Raw genomic sequence first — 16,187 nt, 5'->3', positions numbered from 1 at the left:
TGCATCACAAATTTAAATTTAAATTTATATTTAAAATTGACCACCACATCATGCCCAGTGGGACATCACCCTCCAGTGCACAGGTACCTTTCCAAGAGAGAGAGAATAGGAGACACATCAAAATGAGACCAGGCCATGGAAAGCCAAGCACTGATGCACTTTGGAAATGTATCCAAAGCAAAAAAATCACCTAAGAGGAATCACAGAATCATGATACAACAGCCTGTGCTTCTGGGCCTCCAGCCCCACTCTTTCAGCACCTTCTCTGGTGGAGGGTGAGTGCAAGCCCTCCTCAAAAGAAATTCATAAATATCCCATGAACTCAGACATTCAGCTGTTCAGTTTTCAGTTCAGGACTCCATAAGCTGATTCTCCACATGGTTTTGATCAGCTGGCTTGAAGGCTGCAGCATAAAAGGTCCAAACCACGTTCTGGCTGAAAGGCACCACAACATTGTGGCTCTGAACCACCTGAGGGGCTGCTTTTATAGCCCTGTGAGCTGATGTGGAGGGAGAAATTCATCACCAAACCATCTGGGAGCTGCTTCCTCCATGACACTGGGTGCTGGTTTCATGAGGCACTGACAGGTTCAAGCTTTTGCTTCTAAAATAATTATTAGCATAAATATACAAACACAGTGTAGGGGAAGAGGAAAGTTGAAAAATAATGTTCAAAAATAGTTGCCTTTAAAAATTCAGCCCTTCCTATGTTACCAAAATCTATTTAAAGGGATGGAGCAGTTGCTGTCTCTGAGCAGCCTTTGGTCCCAAAGCATTAGGAGTCAGTATTGTTCAGGTCAAGTTCATAAGTTCTTCCAGTGTCTTTAGTTCTGCTTGTCTCCTTTGTGTTTCCAAGGGTAGATGAGCTCTCCAAGGAACAGCTTCTTGCAGAGAGATGCCCAGGAGTCCCTGGGATAGCAGCTGTAGGTGGGCAGTCTGTATGTCTGCACCACACCTCCATAGGACAGGGGGTTGATCTGTGTGGAGAAAAGGGGACAGCAGCAAGGGAAACATCAGTCCTGCTCCTCACACAGCACCAGAATCCCTCCCTGGCTTGCTAAGGGTGTTTATCTTCCTCTAATGTCCCCCAAGATTAACAAATGGAGTTGGGCAAGGGGTGTCACTAGAATCATTCCCGAGCAGAGGGGCAGACAAGCACCAGCAGGAGATGGGGGAATGAGAGGGGGGTGTGTTACACACCAGAGAGGAGGGGACACCTCCCACTGTCCCAGGCTGCTCCAAGCCCCATCCAGCCTGGCCTTGGACACTTCCAGGGATCCAGGGCCAGCCAGAGCTTCTCTGGGCACCCTGTGCCAGGGCCTGCCCACCCTCAAAGGAAAGACTTTTTTCCTAATATCTACTCCAGACCAGCCCTCCTTCAGCTTAAAGCCAGTTTTCTCCCTGGGCTATTGGTTCAGTTGAGCCACACTGCCAGAATTATTTCTTCTTGTGCACCACAAGAAATTACTTGAAACACTAATGAAAACACTGACCTATGTAAGAGTTGCTGAAGAATATTAAGTAGCATTTGGAATGGAAATATCATCCCCCATCCCCTGCCCTGCTCCAGGGTCTGGACTTTGCATTCCACAGACACTATCTTAAAAATCAAAAATAATCCCTTGGCAGGAGCAGGAGCTGGTTTGGAATACTCAAAGCCAGCATTATTGATTTCTAATCCATTAGCAGTGCCCCACAGGACAGCTCAGACTATCACCTACAGCTGCAATTATTTTGGGCACAGGTCCATGGGTCCAGCCTGACTCCCACCAGGCACAGCTCCAAGAGGGGCTTTCACAGAGAGAGGAGGAAAAGCCACTGCAGATTCTCAAGAAAGGCACATCACCATGTACAATAAATAAAAATTCCACTTAAAAATAGTTTTTTTAGATTACCCTCTCCAAAAGCTTATCAGAAAGTGGGATATTCAGCAAGATTTCTGACACAAGCCCATTTTTCATTTCCACCAGCACACAGAGAGCAAAAAAAAAGGTGCCTTTTCTGCCTGTCTGCTCATTATTATTGGAACAGAAGGCCAGGACAGACATCTACTGCAGCACTTCCACCTCTCGAGGTGATGACTTGTGCTATATTCCAGACAGAAAATGGATCTTCCTGCAGTGGTCCAAGGAAAATTCATCACAGTCATATGATTCAGTGTCCCTGCTCTTTAAGTCGTGGTCTTTTCCCTCTGCAGATTCCATCCACCTCATCTCTCACAGACAGCAATGCCAAAGCCTCTGCTCAGCAGCTCCTGCTGTCTGGTTTCCTTCTCCTGGAATGTCCTAGCCAGGGAGGATGGCAGATTTTGGTTCTTACACCACTGAAAGGCAGAAGCTGGGAAGACAGCTTGCTCAGAGAATGTTAGTTTTGCCCTAGAAGACATATGGAGAAGGGATTCCCCCTGGAATTGCTACTAACTGGTTTGCTGGTTCCCTGCTAGCCTGACCTTTGCTGAAATAGGGTGGGACTGGGTGATGGAAAAAGCAAAACTACTGGGAAGCTGCAGTTAAATCCTTCCCACACACTCTCCCAGTGTCCAAGTGCTTTTATAAGTGCTATACACTATTGGCAGTCTCTCCTCTTTAGGATGCAGAGAGCAAGAAAAGCCGCCCTGGGTCATGGCTGTGTTCCTGCTGGGTCAGGAGATGGAAATTCCACTCCTGAAAGTGAAAGGAAAACTTTTCCCTGCTGGCAACACCTCATTTCTTTTCAGAAGATAATTTCCTTTAGTATCTTTGATGCCAGAGCGTGGGAATGGGGGGTTACAAAAGCACAGGTGAGCTTTGCCTGTACCCCTCACCAGAGCAACTCAGGAGAAAAGTTTGAGACCCTTTCCCTCTCATCTTGTCCAGGCTCTCGTCCTGCTGGCCCCATGGAGCAGCCAAGGCTTCCCAGCATCTCTGGAGGAGAAGAGCTTTACCTGCTGCTTCATTCTGGATGGTTTAACTGCCTTCTTTTGGAGCTGATGATGGCATGAGCTCTTATTCCCAGAAGTAACACAGCTCTGTGTTTCTCCTACCTCCCCTTCTTCTACATTTCCCTTCACGCCACCCAGGGCACTGCGTTTTCTCCAAACACACGATGCAAGCAGGGCATCAAAAAGCACAGAAAGCAGCAGCCAGCCATAGCAACACGAGGTTATTTCCCTTGTTTTAGCATTTTACAGCTGATAATTTTGAAGTGGAGCCTTTCAGTGGACTGGGGTCACTCTGGGGAAGGAACTGCCAGGGAAGGCACAGGAGCTTTACCTGCATAAGGAGCCTCAGAGGTTTTCCATCCTGCTGCTCAAGGACTCTGAACTTCACTCCAGCTGCAGAGACACAAAACAAGGAGAGCAAAGCCATGGTGGGATTGTTGGGGTGTCCTGTGCAGGGTCAGGAGCTGGACTCGATGATCCCTGTGGTTTTTTCCCACCCAGGATATTCCAGGGTTCAATGCCTGGAGCACAGACTCAGTGCTGGTGTTTGAGAACTGATTCCCTGGAAATTGTGTTCATCCTTTCTGGATTTGGGAACATTCCCTGTTTTCAACAGGAAGGATGGATTGTCTCTACAATGCCTTAAGCCTAATGACACAGCTCCATTAAAAATAAACCCTCTCACCTCCAGCTTGAAAACTCAGTCCTAGAGCAAGCACAAAGCCTAGAAATCAGCCAGACAGACTTGAAGATGACAGAGGGACTGGAAAAACCTTCCACTTTTCCCAAACTTCCATCAGAACGGGAACTCCATGTCAGCAGCAGGCAGAGAGAGCCTGCATTTAATTTGTGCTCATGTGGACAGAGCACATGTGCAAATCTTTCAGGCTGAGAGAGGGAAGGGGCTGACCTGGAGGCATTAAAATATTTCAAAGCAATCCCTGTGTTTTTAACAGGCTGACCCCATCAAACCTGCCACTCTCCTATTTCCTCTGGGATTTGCCTCATTGCCAACACTGTAAAGATAAACAGGAAAGATTTTTGGATTCTGAGGGTGACACGCTGCACACACACAGATTTAATACAATGTTTCAAAGGTAACAGCTTGGACCAGAGAGACATTTTTCTTACAAAAATGTCAAGTTACTTCACAGAAATAAAACCACCAATTCATCTCTGCAAACCTGTTCCAGCCAAGCATGCCCTGTTTATTCTTTCCTGCAGGTAAGAAGATGAGAAAAGACCAAGGCACAGATCAAACACTGACAGCAGCACAAATAGAAATAAAACTCTTCACCATTGTAAGTGTAACTGCCATTGCTGCAGTATCTCTAGGTTTCTTGCACACTGGATGGAAAAACCAAAATGTTTTCTCTTTTTCCTCAAGTTCTGTATTAATTAAAATGATACAGTTCACTCCTGGGATAGAATGCTTTTCTCCAGCACACAGCTCTGGTTTAAACTCTCTCCCCAAATCATGAAGCTTTTTCTGGCCAGGATAGGAAGGATTTATCTGCATTTTGCTGGATAATATTGATAAAGGAGCTTCCCCAGTGGCTTGAAATAGATGTTTGAGTTCTCTGGGCCTCAACAAGCAAATGTGCTGGATGACCAAAGTGCTCAATGTGATTCACAGAGCTTTGGCTATGAGGAAGTGTCTAAACCATTCCAGGAACTACTTTTCTGGCAGACAGAAACAAGCAGGCACTGAAGGTTCAGATATGTGGTCGAGCACTTTGGAGTCTCACCCCAGGAACAGTCCATTTACCCCAGCAAATGCTGGTTCTGTAGGTCCTGGCCACACACCTCCCTTCTAAAGCTGCAGGCCAACACTTTCTTAATTGGATTATTTATTTGCTCAAGAGTCTTAAACATGTAAGAAAATACAAGCACAAAAAGGCAATAAATTCGTTTTAGAAAGAGCTGCAGGTAACTGCAGTGCTCAGGACCCTGAGCAGTTCCCTCCTCATGGGAAGAGTAGGAAGGCTCAGGGTCCTGCAGATCACTCCAGCACAGAAAAACCCACACTCTCTGAAGTCCTTTGCATTGGATTCAATTGCTCCATCTGTCCCTGCTGCCATGCCATGGTTTTGTGCTGGGGCAGCAACACAGGCTGCAGAAATGCTCAGAGATGCCTCTTCCTCTCACAGGCACTGCAGTGCCAGTAAAGGAACTCAGCTGAGAAGTCAATCCCCTGCTCAGGTGGGAGTTTGTTTCCTGCAGCAGAGACCTGGCTGAACAGGAATGAGGAGAAGTAACCTGTGGCCTTACATAACCTAAAGGAATTCATGGTCTTACACCTCTCAGTGGAACCAAGATTTCCTCCTGCCCTACATCCTGCTCCTTACTGGGTCACTTCTCTTCAGCAGCATCTCCTGTTCCCCAAAGGCAAACCCTGAAGGGTTTAAGACATTCCTGCCAGGAAATTCATAGGAACCTGCTGAAGGCTTCCATGGAAAAGGAAGAGAGTTGGTAACACAGCTCAGCTCTATCTTCCCAAAACTGAACCTGGCAGAACTCCAGCAGACAAAGCTGCTGAGGTTGCCTTGAGCCTCCTCTGCCTTTGATGCCTGGCCTTGGTTTCCTGATGATCAAGCTCTTTCTTCTATGCTAAATTCCTGCTGCATGCTCTTTAAAAGGATGGGAGATGATAATTTAGATGTGCTTGATTGTAACTAGATCAACCATAGCTGTGGACAGTCAAAGGCATTCCAAAGTGAGTCCTTACTCTAGTGCCAGCCATGGTTTATGGTTACCCAAAGTGGAAAAACAATGACTGGTTTCAAAATGGTGACAGATTAGTCTCAAAAAGGGAATGATTATCTGAACTCTGCAGTCTCAAAAAGGGAATGATTATCTGAACTCTGCCCAGAGCTTTGAAATTCATCCAAACACCTCAGCTCAGGGCTTCAGTCAGTCAAAGTCAGCACAGAACTGAAAGAGCTCCATTGATTTGCAACCATTGTAGATCCAACCCTTTGGAACAGCTGATATTCCAAGTGTTTTTGTGATTTGGCTTGTTTCAGAGATCAAACAACCAAAGCCAAAAGCTTGTTTAATAGAATCATGGAATGGAATATCATGATTTGGGAAGGACCTCCCAACAATCCCACCCTGGGCATCCCTCAGAGCATTGTCCAAACCCTCCTGGAGCTCTGGCAGAGCCCATTCCCTGGGGAGCCTGGGCAGTGCCTGAACCCTCTGGGGAAAGAATCTTTTCATAATATCCAACCTAAACCTCCCCTGACACAGCTCCAGCCATGCTTGACTCGCAGAAGTTTTACCTGACCTGTCTAGAACTGGAATAAAAGATGACCTTGTTTATATGATGCTTGTTTGGATGTCATTTCTGGTGGCCAAGGGCTTTCTAAAGGTGCTCCTGATTCTGCTTCAGGTTCAGATTTATTTCCATTGACATCCTTATCCTGCTGGTTCACAGCAGGGACATCTGCACAACTCAAACCTTGGGTTCTTTCCTACCCCCACTGCACTGAATCCTCAATTCAGGAGTGACCCAGTGCACCAAAATCCAGCACATAATACAAAATGCTTGGAGTTCTGCAGGGACAGAGCTGAGGGACTCACCTGCAAGCCTGTAGGATCTGCAGAGGCGAAGGATGAGGGAATAAAGAGGCAGGGAGTCAATCAGGTCCACCAGCAAGTGAATGAGGCCCTGCACAATCACCACCAGCAACCGGAGCTACAAAAACCAGTTTAACAAAACATCTCAGGAAACAGGAGATTAAACACTTGTAAATTCCCAAGCTGAGCTGGGATCTAATGCTGTGGGCTAAGCTAAAGCCTCCCAAAGTGGGTGTGATATCTGCAAGTGCTCAGAACCTCAGCAATCTGGGTTTAAGGTGTAACTGGAATGAAGCTCCCACAGCTGGAGATGCTGTGACCAGCAAGGACACGAGAATTATTTCATTTTCAACAGCCACAACTGAAAATGAAACCCAAATTCTCCCACTTTGAGTCAACTCCATCACTGTGTACCAGGGAATGTAAATTTTACTCTCTCCAACAGTGAGCTGCAACAGCTCTTTGCAGCCTGAAGAAACCCCATGAAGAGTTTGAGCAGGAGCAGAGCAGGCAGAAATGAGCTTCCTGCTCTGTGTTTTCTATCCCTGACTGAAGCACCTCCTTTTGTCACACTGCAGTTATTTTGTGCTGCCAAGCTCATCTGAAAAGAGAAGGCTCAAAAAAAAAAAAAAAAAAAAAGCTGAAAGCATTTGATGGCCACTGGCTGTGGAAAATTTGGCTCTGGGCAGACCATGTAGAGGACTGGTCATATTGGGGGAACAAAAGAAAAATAAAGAAGTTCCAGCCTCTGAGGAAAGCTTGGTTGAAAACATTTACAGTTTTTAATACAGCAAATTAATTCCCTGAAAAAAAAAAAGTTCTGGATCAGACTAGAGATGCCATCATTGTAGATGTGGATGGAAACATAAAAAAAAAAAACAACTTCTGAGAGAAAAAGAGTGGAACAGTTTCTCCTGCTGGCCAGGATTTGCTGGGAATTCCCTTTGGAAAAACACAAACATGGGCTGTGTGACAATCCTTCCTAAGACACCCAGATTTTTATTTTCTTTATGGATGATCATAAACCATTTTTTCCTACCTCAGAAGAGAATGGCTGACTTGTTTCAAGGGTTAAATCTTACCAGGGTAAACACCAAATAATAGAGTGCAGTTGTAGGCAGGAGGAACAGCAGGATCGTGAACAGCAAAGTGCCAATAAATAACTGGGGAAAAAGGAAACACAATCAATGAGCAGAGCAGTGGCAAAATAAAAATATATTACAAATAAAAAATAGGAGACTCTGAGGCAATGGAAGTTTGCAGGACTCCTTAATGTGTTTTTATCTTGCCTATGTGAATAATGCTGTTACCTTGGATATTTTCAGTATTTCTCCTCTCATTGGGCCTTCTTCAAAACTCCTTATTATGGGAGTACATTTGGAAAGAAAAATAAAAGCTGGATCCTGACAGAACTTTTCATTTACAGGCAACATTCAAGATTTCCCATTTCAGGTCAGCTTCCTTAGGAAACAAGACCTGCATGATCTTGCATTTTTTCCACGCCCTGTCCCCAAAAGTTTTAGAGCCATTGATCAGATTGTGGACAAGAACAAAGAAATGGTTATTTGAATGGGAATACTGTGAAGAATTGAAAAGTATTTTTGTTCCTCCTTGTTTTAGCAGTGCAGGCACCTGGTGCAAACCTGACAGAATTTGGGTGATGAACATTCCCCAAGGCAGCAACCAGCTGAGTTGTCCAGCCACAGGAATTCTTCCTCTTGCTCAGTGGGAAGATGGGAGAGAGGAAGAAGCTGGAGTCAGGGAGCAATATTTAGAGGAGGAAGGAGAAAAATCCCCAGGGAAGCAGGTGTCATTAGCTCCACTGCCCACAGAAAAAGTTATTTTTATTCTGGGCCAACCCAGCTGACAGAGGTCTAAATAATTCCAAGTGGGAGAAATTCAGATTTATACCAAACAGGGACCTGACTCTTCTATTTCCAGTCACCACTTCCAGAGCAGAGAGGCCAAAGCAGCACAGGGCACTGCAACCTCTGCAAAAAGGGACCACGGCTGCAGGACACCATGAAAGAAAACAACCCATGGCAGAGAGGTGGATCAGCATCTCAGCTGTAACCAGGAATAGACCATAACCCCATCCATTCTCCTCACAGCAGTTGTTTCTCCCTTCTCCTGTCATTGCATTGCAGTTGTTTAAACCTCGAAAAGTCTTTTAAGGTCTGCTTTGAATGTCTCTTCCTACCCGGCCAGTGACACAATTCCCACTGGTCTCCAGAGCAGCAGGATGAAGCCTGAAGTGCCAAACCAATTCTCCTCAAAGTACACAGGGAGTGAGCCCTGATGCAAACCTGGCACGGTTTTTAATCACCAAAGGCTTTTAATCACCAAAGAAACAGAAAACCAGCTCTCAGCTCTGGTGCAAGAAGCTCGAGGTGATCTGTTGTAACAGAGAGAGGCACTGACCCTGCAAGTTCCCAAATATTATTGTATTATTTCAGTGATGTTTGCAGCTGCTGGCCTGGAGCAGCTCAGCCTCTGCTGGACTTTTGCATGGCATTTCAGAAATTAAAAAGAGCTTACAGCACACTCCACAAAAAAAAAAAAAAAAAAAAAAAAAGAACTGCCTCTGCTTGAGTGAGAGTGTGTGGGCCAGGCTCCAGCACAACGTGAATGAAACGGGGGCCTTTTAATAGAAACGCTGCCACGGCTGTTACTGTGACAACACTGCTGGGCACCACATTTCCAACTGCCTCCATCCCTCCCCCATTCCCACTCCAGGCTCTGGGAGCTGCCAGCATCTGCAGCACCCACACACCCACTGCAGCTCCCCCAGGGCCTGCCAGGTGCTCAGGAAACTCTGCACTTGCCAGAATTTGGCCCTCTGAGCAAGGGAAAGGGGTGATGGAGGGCAGGGGAAGGGGAAGGGGAAGGGGAAGGGGAAGGGAAAGGGAAAGGGAAAAGGGAAAGGGAAAGGGAAAGGGAAAGGGAAAGGGAAAGGGAAAGGGAAAGGGAAAGGGAAAGGGAAAGGGAAAGGGAAAGGATGCTGGAGGTCAGGAATAGGGTGCAGGGTAGGGAAAGAGTGCAAGGAAGGGTGCAGGGCAGGGAAGAGGAGGGGTGCAGGGAATGGAAGTGGTATAGGGAAGGGAAGGGGTGCTGCAGGTAAGGAAAGGGTGCTGGAGGTCAGGGAAGGAGTGCAGGGCAATGAAAAGTGCTGCAGGGTAGTCAGGAGTGCTGTAAGGCAGCAGAAGAGCCACGGGCTCAGAGTGTTGGGATATGTCCTTGTTCTGGGCACCACAAAGGCTCCTGTATCTGTGTCCCAGCATCAATCAGAGCAGGATGGGAGGGCATCACCAAGGGCAGTGGCCCGGGGTGTCCCCAGGGCTGTGGCAGTACCTGGTCCAGGTCATAGGAGCAGGAATCCACCCGCTGCCTCAGCACGTTCCACTTCTTCCCCCGGAACAGGCGCCACAGAGAGGACAGGCCGTAGATCTTGAGGCAGTAGAGCCTGAGCAAAGAGAAAACTCTGCAGCACAGCTGGCAGCTCCCAGCTCCAGCAACACCCAGCTGTCACCCACCCACCTGCAGAGCCAGGGGTGGCAAAAGAAATCCCCTGGGAATGATGCAGATAAAGACTCATGGCACAGTGAACCCTCTCTGGGCTGCCCCTGGCACAGGGGGTACTGCAGCTCCATGCCCTGGAGCCACAGCAATCACCAGCCTCATGGCAACTCCTCCCCTGCAGCAAAAGGGTGCTGAGACCCTGGTACAGAGAAGCTGTGGCTGCCCCTGGATCCCTGAAGTGTCCAAGGCCAGGCTGGACAGGATTTGAGCAGCCTGGGATGGTGGAAGGTGTCCCTGCCACAGCAGGAGTTGGAATGAGATGAGCTGTAAGGCCCCTTCCAACCCAACTCATTCCATGATTCAATGAAAAGAACCAGCAATCTTATTCCACCTGTGTGTCCCCAGTTCAGATCTGTCCCTTCCCCTGCCTTCACACCCTTCCAGGCAGGGCTGGCCAAGGTCTTACCCCCACACCTGAGTCAATTGTGTCTCTACAGCAGAGACAAAGGGAGAGGAGTCCATGTATCTTCTCTAGTAACCCACAGCTCTAAAAATCCCCAAGAGTGGAATGAGACCAGTGAAATGCCTGGAGGCCCCTACTGATCTCAAGGCTTTCAGAACTTGGTGCTGTGAGACTTGGAGCTACTTTCCTCATACAAATAAAAATGACAACAGTGAGGGAAACTTGGAGTGACAAGGGGTGGGAAACAGACACCTCTCTATGGAATAACATCAAGGAAGAAAGAGCTCTTGGGATGGAGAGGAGGCACAAAGTGCCAGGGGCAGCAGTGCCAACGTACAGGGATGTAAAGAAAAGGTACATGGCCGATGTGTGGGGCAGAATAGAGTCTGAGAAAGCCTGAGCTACAAAAGCCAGACTGGCAAACCAGGTGTGGAGGCTGCTCAGATTTCACAACAGCAATGTGAAAGCAGAGGCAAAGGAGTCTCATCCAAGAGAAGAATCTGGTTTGAGGAACACCAACTGCTTCAAGGAATTGGCAGGGTGCCTCCAGACTGGCAGGCACAGCTTGGTGCACTAATCCCTAGGCAGGAGGGAGCCCAGGACAGCTTCTCCAGGTTCTAGCACACACCTGCCCGTGGCTGTGACTGAGGCCACGTTCTCTCTGCATTCCCTGACATGACACCCAGTGGGTGTTGCTGCAGTGGCACCTGCCCTGCTGCCTGTTCACACATGCCTGCCCTTGTTTCACTCTGTGGTTTGCTCCAGAAGGAGATCTCGGCCTTCACCAGCACCTGAACCAGCAAATTCTTCCTTTTGCCAGCTGCAGGAATTCAAGGGGCTGTGGGTGACTCTTCCTGGCTCTCCATGGGACAGCACACAGCTCTTTGTACTTCTGATAAACACAGGACAGGTAAACGGGCTCCCTGCAGCTCCAGGGAAGAGCAATCAGCTGAAAAAAAATGCTTTTCCTACTTCCTGCTCCCACTCTGCACAACTAGGATGAGCAAGGCAATTCCTCACAGTCCAACACAGAAATTCCAGTAATTAGAAGAGTTGGGAAGAGGCCTCCCACTCCTGGCATTACTGATTCTGGGTGTAAGACCTGTGCTCACAACAGAGCCAGCTCATAAATCAAGTCTCAATACTTCCAATCCAACCATTCTCCAGTTCCCTTTAAAATCTCTAGCAAGGTGCAATGGAGGAGAGTACTCTGAGGCTGAACCAAAGGGAGGGGGTGAGCTGCTTTCTTGCCCTCTGCCTGTGGTGTAGTTTCATTTTTCCAGGTCACTACCACAACAGATAAATATCTAAATGCAGGAGAAACAAAAGACGGGCTGCTTGTACTAAATGATGGTTGTGGCCATCACTGGGAGTTAAAATGTGAATTCAGGAGAACTACACCAGGACTGAATCCTTCCCCACAGCCTGAGGTGCTCCCAAGCAGAGCCCAGGGAGGGAGGGACACTCACCTGGCCCCGTAGACATAGAAGCAGTAGATGTGGAAGGTGAGGAGTGCAATGATGTCCGAGAGGAGGCAGAGAGCCACGGTGAGCCCCAGGCAGGCAGACAGCCCCACGTACCACAGGATCATCTCGATGAATGGGGACAGCAGGTGGATGTAGCCTGGGGGACACGGCAGAGGGTCAGTGCTCCACTGCCTCATCTCCCTCCTGGCCCTCTCAAAAGGCTGATTGTCCTCGCCCTACAACGCTGCTCCAGAAATCAGAGCCATGGAAACATGGAGGTGAAGCTGGAAAACTCCTTTAGATGCCATTTTCTCTACAGGAGGGACAATGAAAACTCTCTTTCTGCCCAAGTTTCTGCCCCAAGGTGGGGCAGCACTGGGAGGGTGGGAAGGAGTGTGCACAGCTTGAACACAGCACTCACCTTTCTCACATGGGATTTAATGGAATCAGCATGGCATGGTTTGGGTTGTAAGGCATCTCAAATATCATTCAGTGCCACCTCCCTGCCATGGGCAGGGACACCTTCCACCAGACCAGGTTGTTTCAATCCCTATCCAATCTGGCCTTGAACACTTCCAGGGATGTAACATTTAATTTTCTACATTGGTGTCCAGGTTCTTAAGTACATTTTTAACTGCACACATCAACCTTTACTGCAACCATTCCTGTTTTTCTCTTCTTCCCACAAAAGCCACCTCATATGGCTTTTCTAAAATAAAGCAGTGTGGACAAACAGTCTCTTTCAGCACCAAAGTGGGGCAAAGTCACAGAAACAAGACCATACTTGACTGGTGAGCAAAGTAAACCAGTAAGATAACTATGGAGTTCATGCCCACCATGCCTGCACTGCTCCATCAAGGATAACAGAGGTGTGTTATTTCAAGGAAGAACCTGAAATGATAAAACTGCACTAAGCTGAAGTTGGTGATGGAACAGGCTTGGCATTTGCATCCCTGCATATTTCTCATCCCTGTCCCAAAAGCTGCATTTCACATGGCAAAGACCACAAAACCCTGCAAAAGACCTCACAGCAGAGCCTTCCCCTGGACACTCACCACCAGTGACACCAAAGAAACTAAGCCTCAGTAGGATCTGCACTTCTTGCAGAGAAGATACCTCAATATCAGCACTTTATTTAATACGCATGAATTCCTTGTGTGGGAATCCAACTTTGGCTTCAGTTCCCACAGCAGGAAGACTCCCAGACAAGTCTGTACTTGCACAAAGTGCGTTTTGATTCATTACTCACCTCTAGGCAAACATTAAACACTCAGAGGGAAGAAATGAAAAGGGAGGCTGGAAAGTTAAAACAATTTCACTTACTGATCCAAAGATGGATGTGATAAAGGAAGAAACGGCCCAAAACTTGATCCAGGGCTCGGTTCATTTTCAGTCCAGCTGGGGCTCCCATCAGCCACTGGAGCAGGTCCTGCAGCTCCTCTGCCACGTGCTGCAAACACAAGGAAACCAGGCCATGGAGAGAAGAAAAGGCTGAAATCACCCTGAACAGGACCAGTAACTGCTGCCCCCTCAAGTATTCCACCACAACCTTCAAACCAATGGGAAAAAACCCAAATGACTGCTTTACAGTCAACTACCTAAATCAGAAATGCACCTTTATTAACTCCTTACTGAATCAAACACAACAGCTGAGAGGAACCTGAAGTTTTCAGTGGTTTCTGTGCTGGGAATATGGAACTGTGTCACCTCTGGAAGGTTTGCACAGTGGCATTTCTTGGGGTAATGAGGGTTCTAGAAATAAATGGCAAATGCTGGTGCACAAATCCACTTCTGGGGAGAGTCAGGTGAAAAGCCAGAGCTGAGCTTGGGGAAGGCTGTCAGGATTTTAAAAGGGGAGAAGGTGACAGTGCACTAATAGGCAAAAAAGAGTGGATTTTTATAAACAATCTGTGTTTGTTTAGAGCAGGGTAGAAAGCACAATTACATAAATGTATTCCATGCACAAAATCTCTTGATACCTTGTGGTGTACTAGGAAATAACCCTGATCTTGCCTCTCACTCTCTGCAGGCTTCATGGACAGGCACTCATGGCATCAGCAGCAAAGCAGCCCTGGAATCACTGAGGAAAAACACTAATGGAGCTCCTCCCCACATCACTGAATCAGAAAATCATTATGGTTGGAAAAGCCCTCTAACATCATCAAATCCCATGAACCCAATACTGCCAGGTGCACCACTAACCTCCATCCCCAAGTGCCACATCCATATGGCTTTTTGAACACCTCCAGTGACTGCACCACTGTCCTGGGCAACCTGTTCCAATGCCTGACCACCCTCTTCATACAGGAATTTTCCCAATATTGAATTTAAACCTTCTCTGCTGCAACCTGAAGCTGCTTTCTCTTGTCCTGTCCCTTGTTAACTGACTGTCCCCTCCTGTCAGGGAGTTGTGCAGAGCCACAAGGTCCCCCCTGAGCCTCCTTTTCTCCAGGCTGAGCCCCTTTCCAGCTCCCTCAGCCTCTCCTGGTGCTCCAGACCCTTCCCCAGCTCTGTTCCCTTTCCCTGGACACGCTCCAGCCCCGTGTGCTGTCACTTCACTGCTGCAGAACAAACCAAACTCCAGCTCTGGGCTTGTTCCTCCCTACCTCAAATGTGAGCTCCAGACCCTTCACTGAGGGCTGTGATTCACAATTTCTGGTGATTTCAGCCCAGGCTGGTGTTATTCATTGATCTTCTCTCTCCACTCCACTACTCCACACTCCCCTTGCAGTTGGGTGATTTTTCTCTTCAGAATTTCACACCTGCCCTGCTCCCTTGAGCTGAAACCATTGCTGAGCTCCAGTTACCAAGCTCTGAACTGAGGGAAGGGATAACCTTCAGCAAACAGGTGGGGAAAATACTTGGGAGAAGTGACCTCTTACACTGCCCCACATGAACAGAGACTGAGGAAAAGCCTTCTTTCCCCAAAAATTCCCTGCAAGTGAAGGGCACTGAAAACTGCCCATGTGTAGAACCACCAAGCCATGCTCCCTAAAGCTGTAGCCTACTTTCCTTATCATCCACACATATAATTTCCCTAAGGAAAAATTATTTCCAAGGAATGATTCCATTTTCTTTATTAACCAACACATCCCGGCAAAATGAGTTTGTAAACATTTACTTTTAGTGCAGTGGCAAAATTAATGGTTCCATTTTCAACTTCTCCAAAAAGGCTTGTCTGTTTTCTTCCTTTTCCCTCTGTCTCACTGCAAGTCAGGGCTGATTGGATCCCATGGAGCTCACCTCTGTGGCTCAGAAGCCTTTGCTGCTTTATAAATAGACTGTTTTTAATATTTAAAGTGTTGGACTGGTAACTTAGAAAAAGCATTTGGGGATTTTAATGAAATATTTAAATGCTTGAAAGCAGTCCTTCAGCAAGGCTGGGTTTTAGCAGGGAGTATTTCTGGAGGCTGCCAGTCCCAGAGGTGCTGCTAAAACTCTGACAGGGGCAAGTAGCCCTGGGAAGGTGCCCTACCTTGCTGCTCCTTATCTCAACAGAGTCCTGAAGCATAACCTTGCAGGTTGTTTCCCAGACAGATATTTCAGGACTGATCAATAGCAAATAGAATCAGGAAAGGTGACTGTGAGTCCGAATCTCCTCCTGCAGTCATGAATACTGAATGTGGGCATATTAATAAATCAGATACACTGGTTTGGAAGTGTTTCATAACAGGGTGCTGGGACATGACCAAAATGGAGAGAGAGTGGAGCTAATGAGGGTTAGATAAGCTCACTGGGGAAATATTCTCTTTACTGTCATGCTCTTCTTCCTGGTTTCCATGTGCAGAGGACTAATGCTGGTGTGACATGGATGGAGAAGGACATTGTGATGCTCCAGAGAAGGGAACAGAGCTGGGGAAGGGGCTGGAGCACCAGGAGCAGCTGAGGGAGCTGGAAAGGGGCTCAGCCTGGAGAAAAGGAGGCTCAGGGGGGACCTTGTGGCTCTGCACAACTCCCTGACAGGAGAGGACAGCCAGGGGGGGTCGGGCTCTGCTCCCAGGGAACAGGGACAGGATGGGAGGAAACAGCCTCAAGTTGCACCAGCAGAGGTTTAGACTGGACACAGGGGAAAGTTCTTCACTGAAAGGGTGAAGGAGCCCAGGGCAGGGGTGGAGTCCCATCCCTGGGGGCACCTGCAGACAGGGGTTAGTGATGAACACAGCACTGCTGGGCTGATGGTTGAACTTGGTGATCCTAAAGGTCTTTTCCAGCTTTAATAGTTCTGTCTGCTGCAAGTC

The 16,187-nt window shown here is 47.7% G+C and overlaps 1 protein-coding gene across 2 annotated transcripts in view; it reads right to left on the bottom strand.

Moving 5' to 3' along the window:
• PIGQ (phosphatidylinositol glycan anchor biosynthesis class Q) overlaps positions 1 to 16,187 on the bottom strand; it is a 29,399-nt gene continuing 13,212 nt past the window's right edge. For both annotated transcript variants that reach the window (XM_083872709.1, XM_083872710.1), the window contains exons 5-11: positions 13,273 to 13,399; positions 11,953 to 12,106; positions 9,853 to 9,964; positions 7,584 to 7,664; positions 6,505 to 6,619; positions 3,251 to 3,312; positions 1 to 976 (exon numbers count right to left, since the gene is read on the bottom strand). In XM_083872709.1, the coding sequence (XP_083728835.1) occupies positions 824 to 976; positions 3,251 to 3,312; positions 6,505 to 6,619; positions 7,584 to 7,664; positions 9,853 to 9,964; positions 11,953 to 12,106; positions 13,273 to 13,399 (804 nt within the window). In that variant the 3' untranslated portion in view covers positions 1 to 823. The remainder of the gene's footprint in view (positions 977 to 3,250; positions 3,313 to 6,504; positions 6,620 to 7,583; positions 7,665 to 9,852; positions 9,965 to 11,952; positions 12,107 to 13,272; positions 13,400 to 16,187) is intronic.

This window comes from Zosterops lateralis (genome assembly GCF_965231275.1).
Source record: "Zosterops lateralis genome assembly, chromosome: 15".
NCBI lineage: Eukaryota > Metazoa > Chordata > Aves > Passeriformes > Zosteropidae > Zosterops > Zosterops lateralis.
Note: the sequence above shows the minus strand (reverse complement) of the source record. Positions and strands in the feature narration are given on the sequence as shown.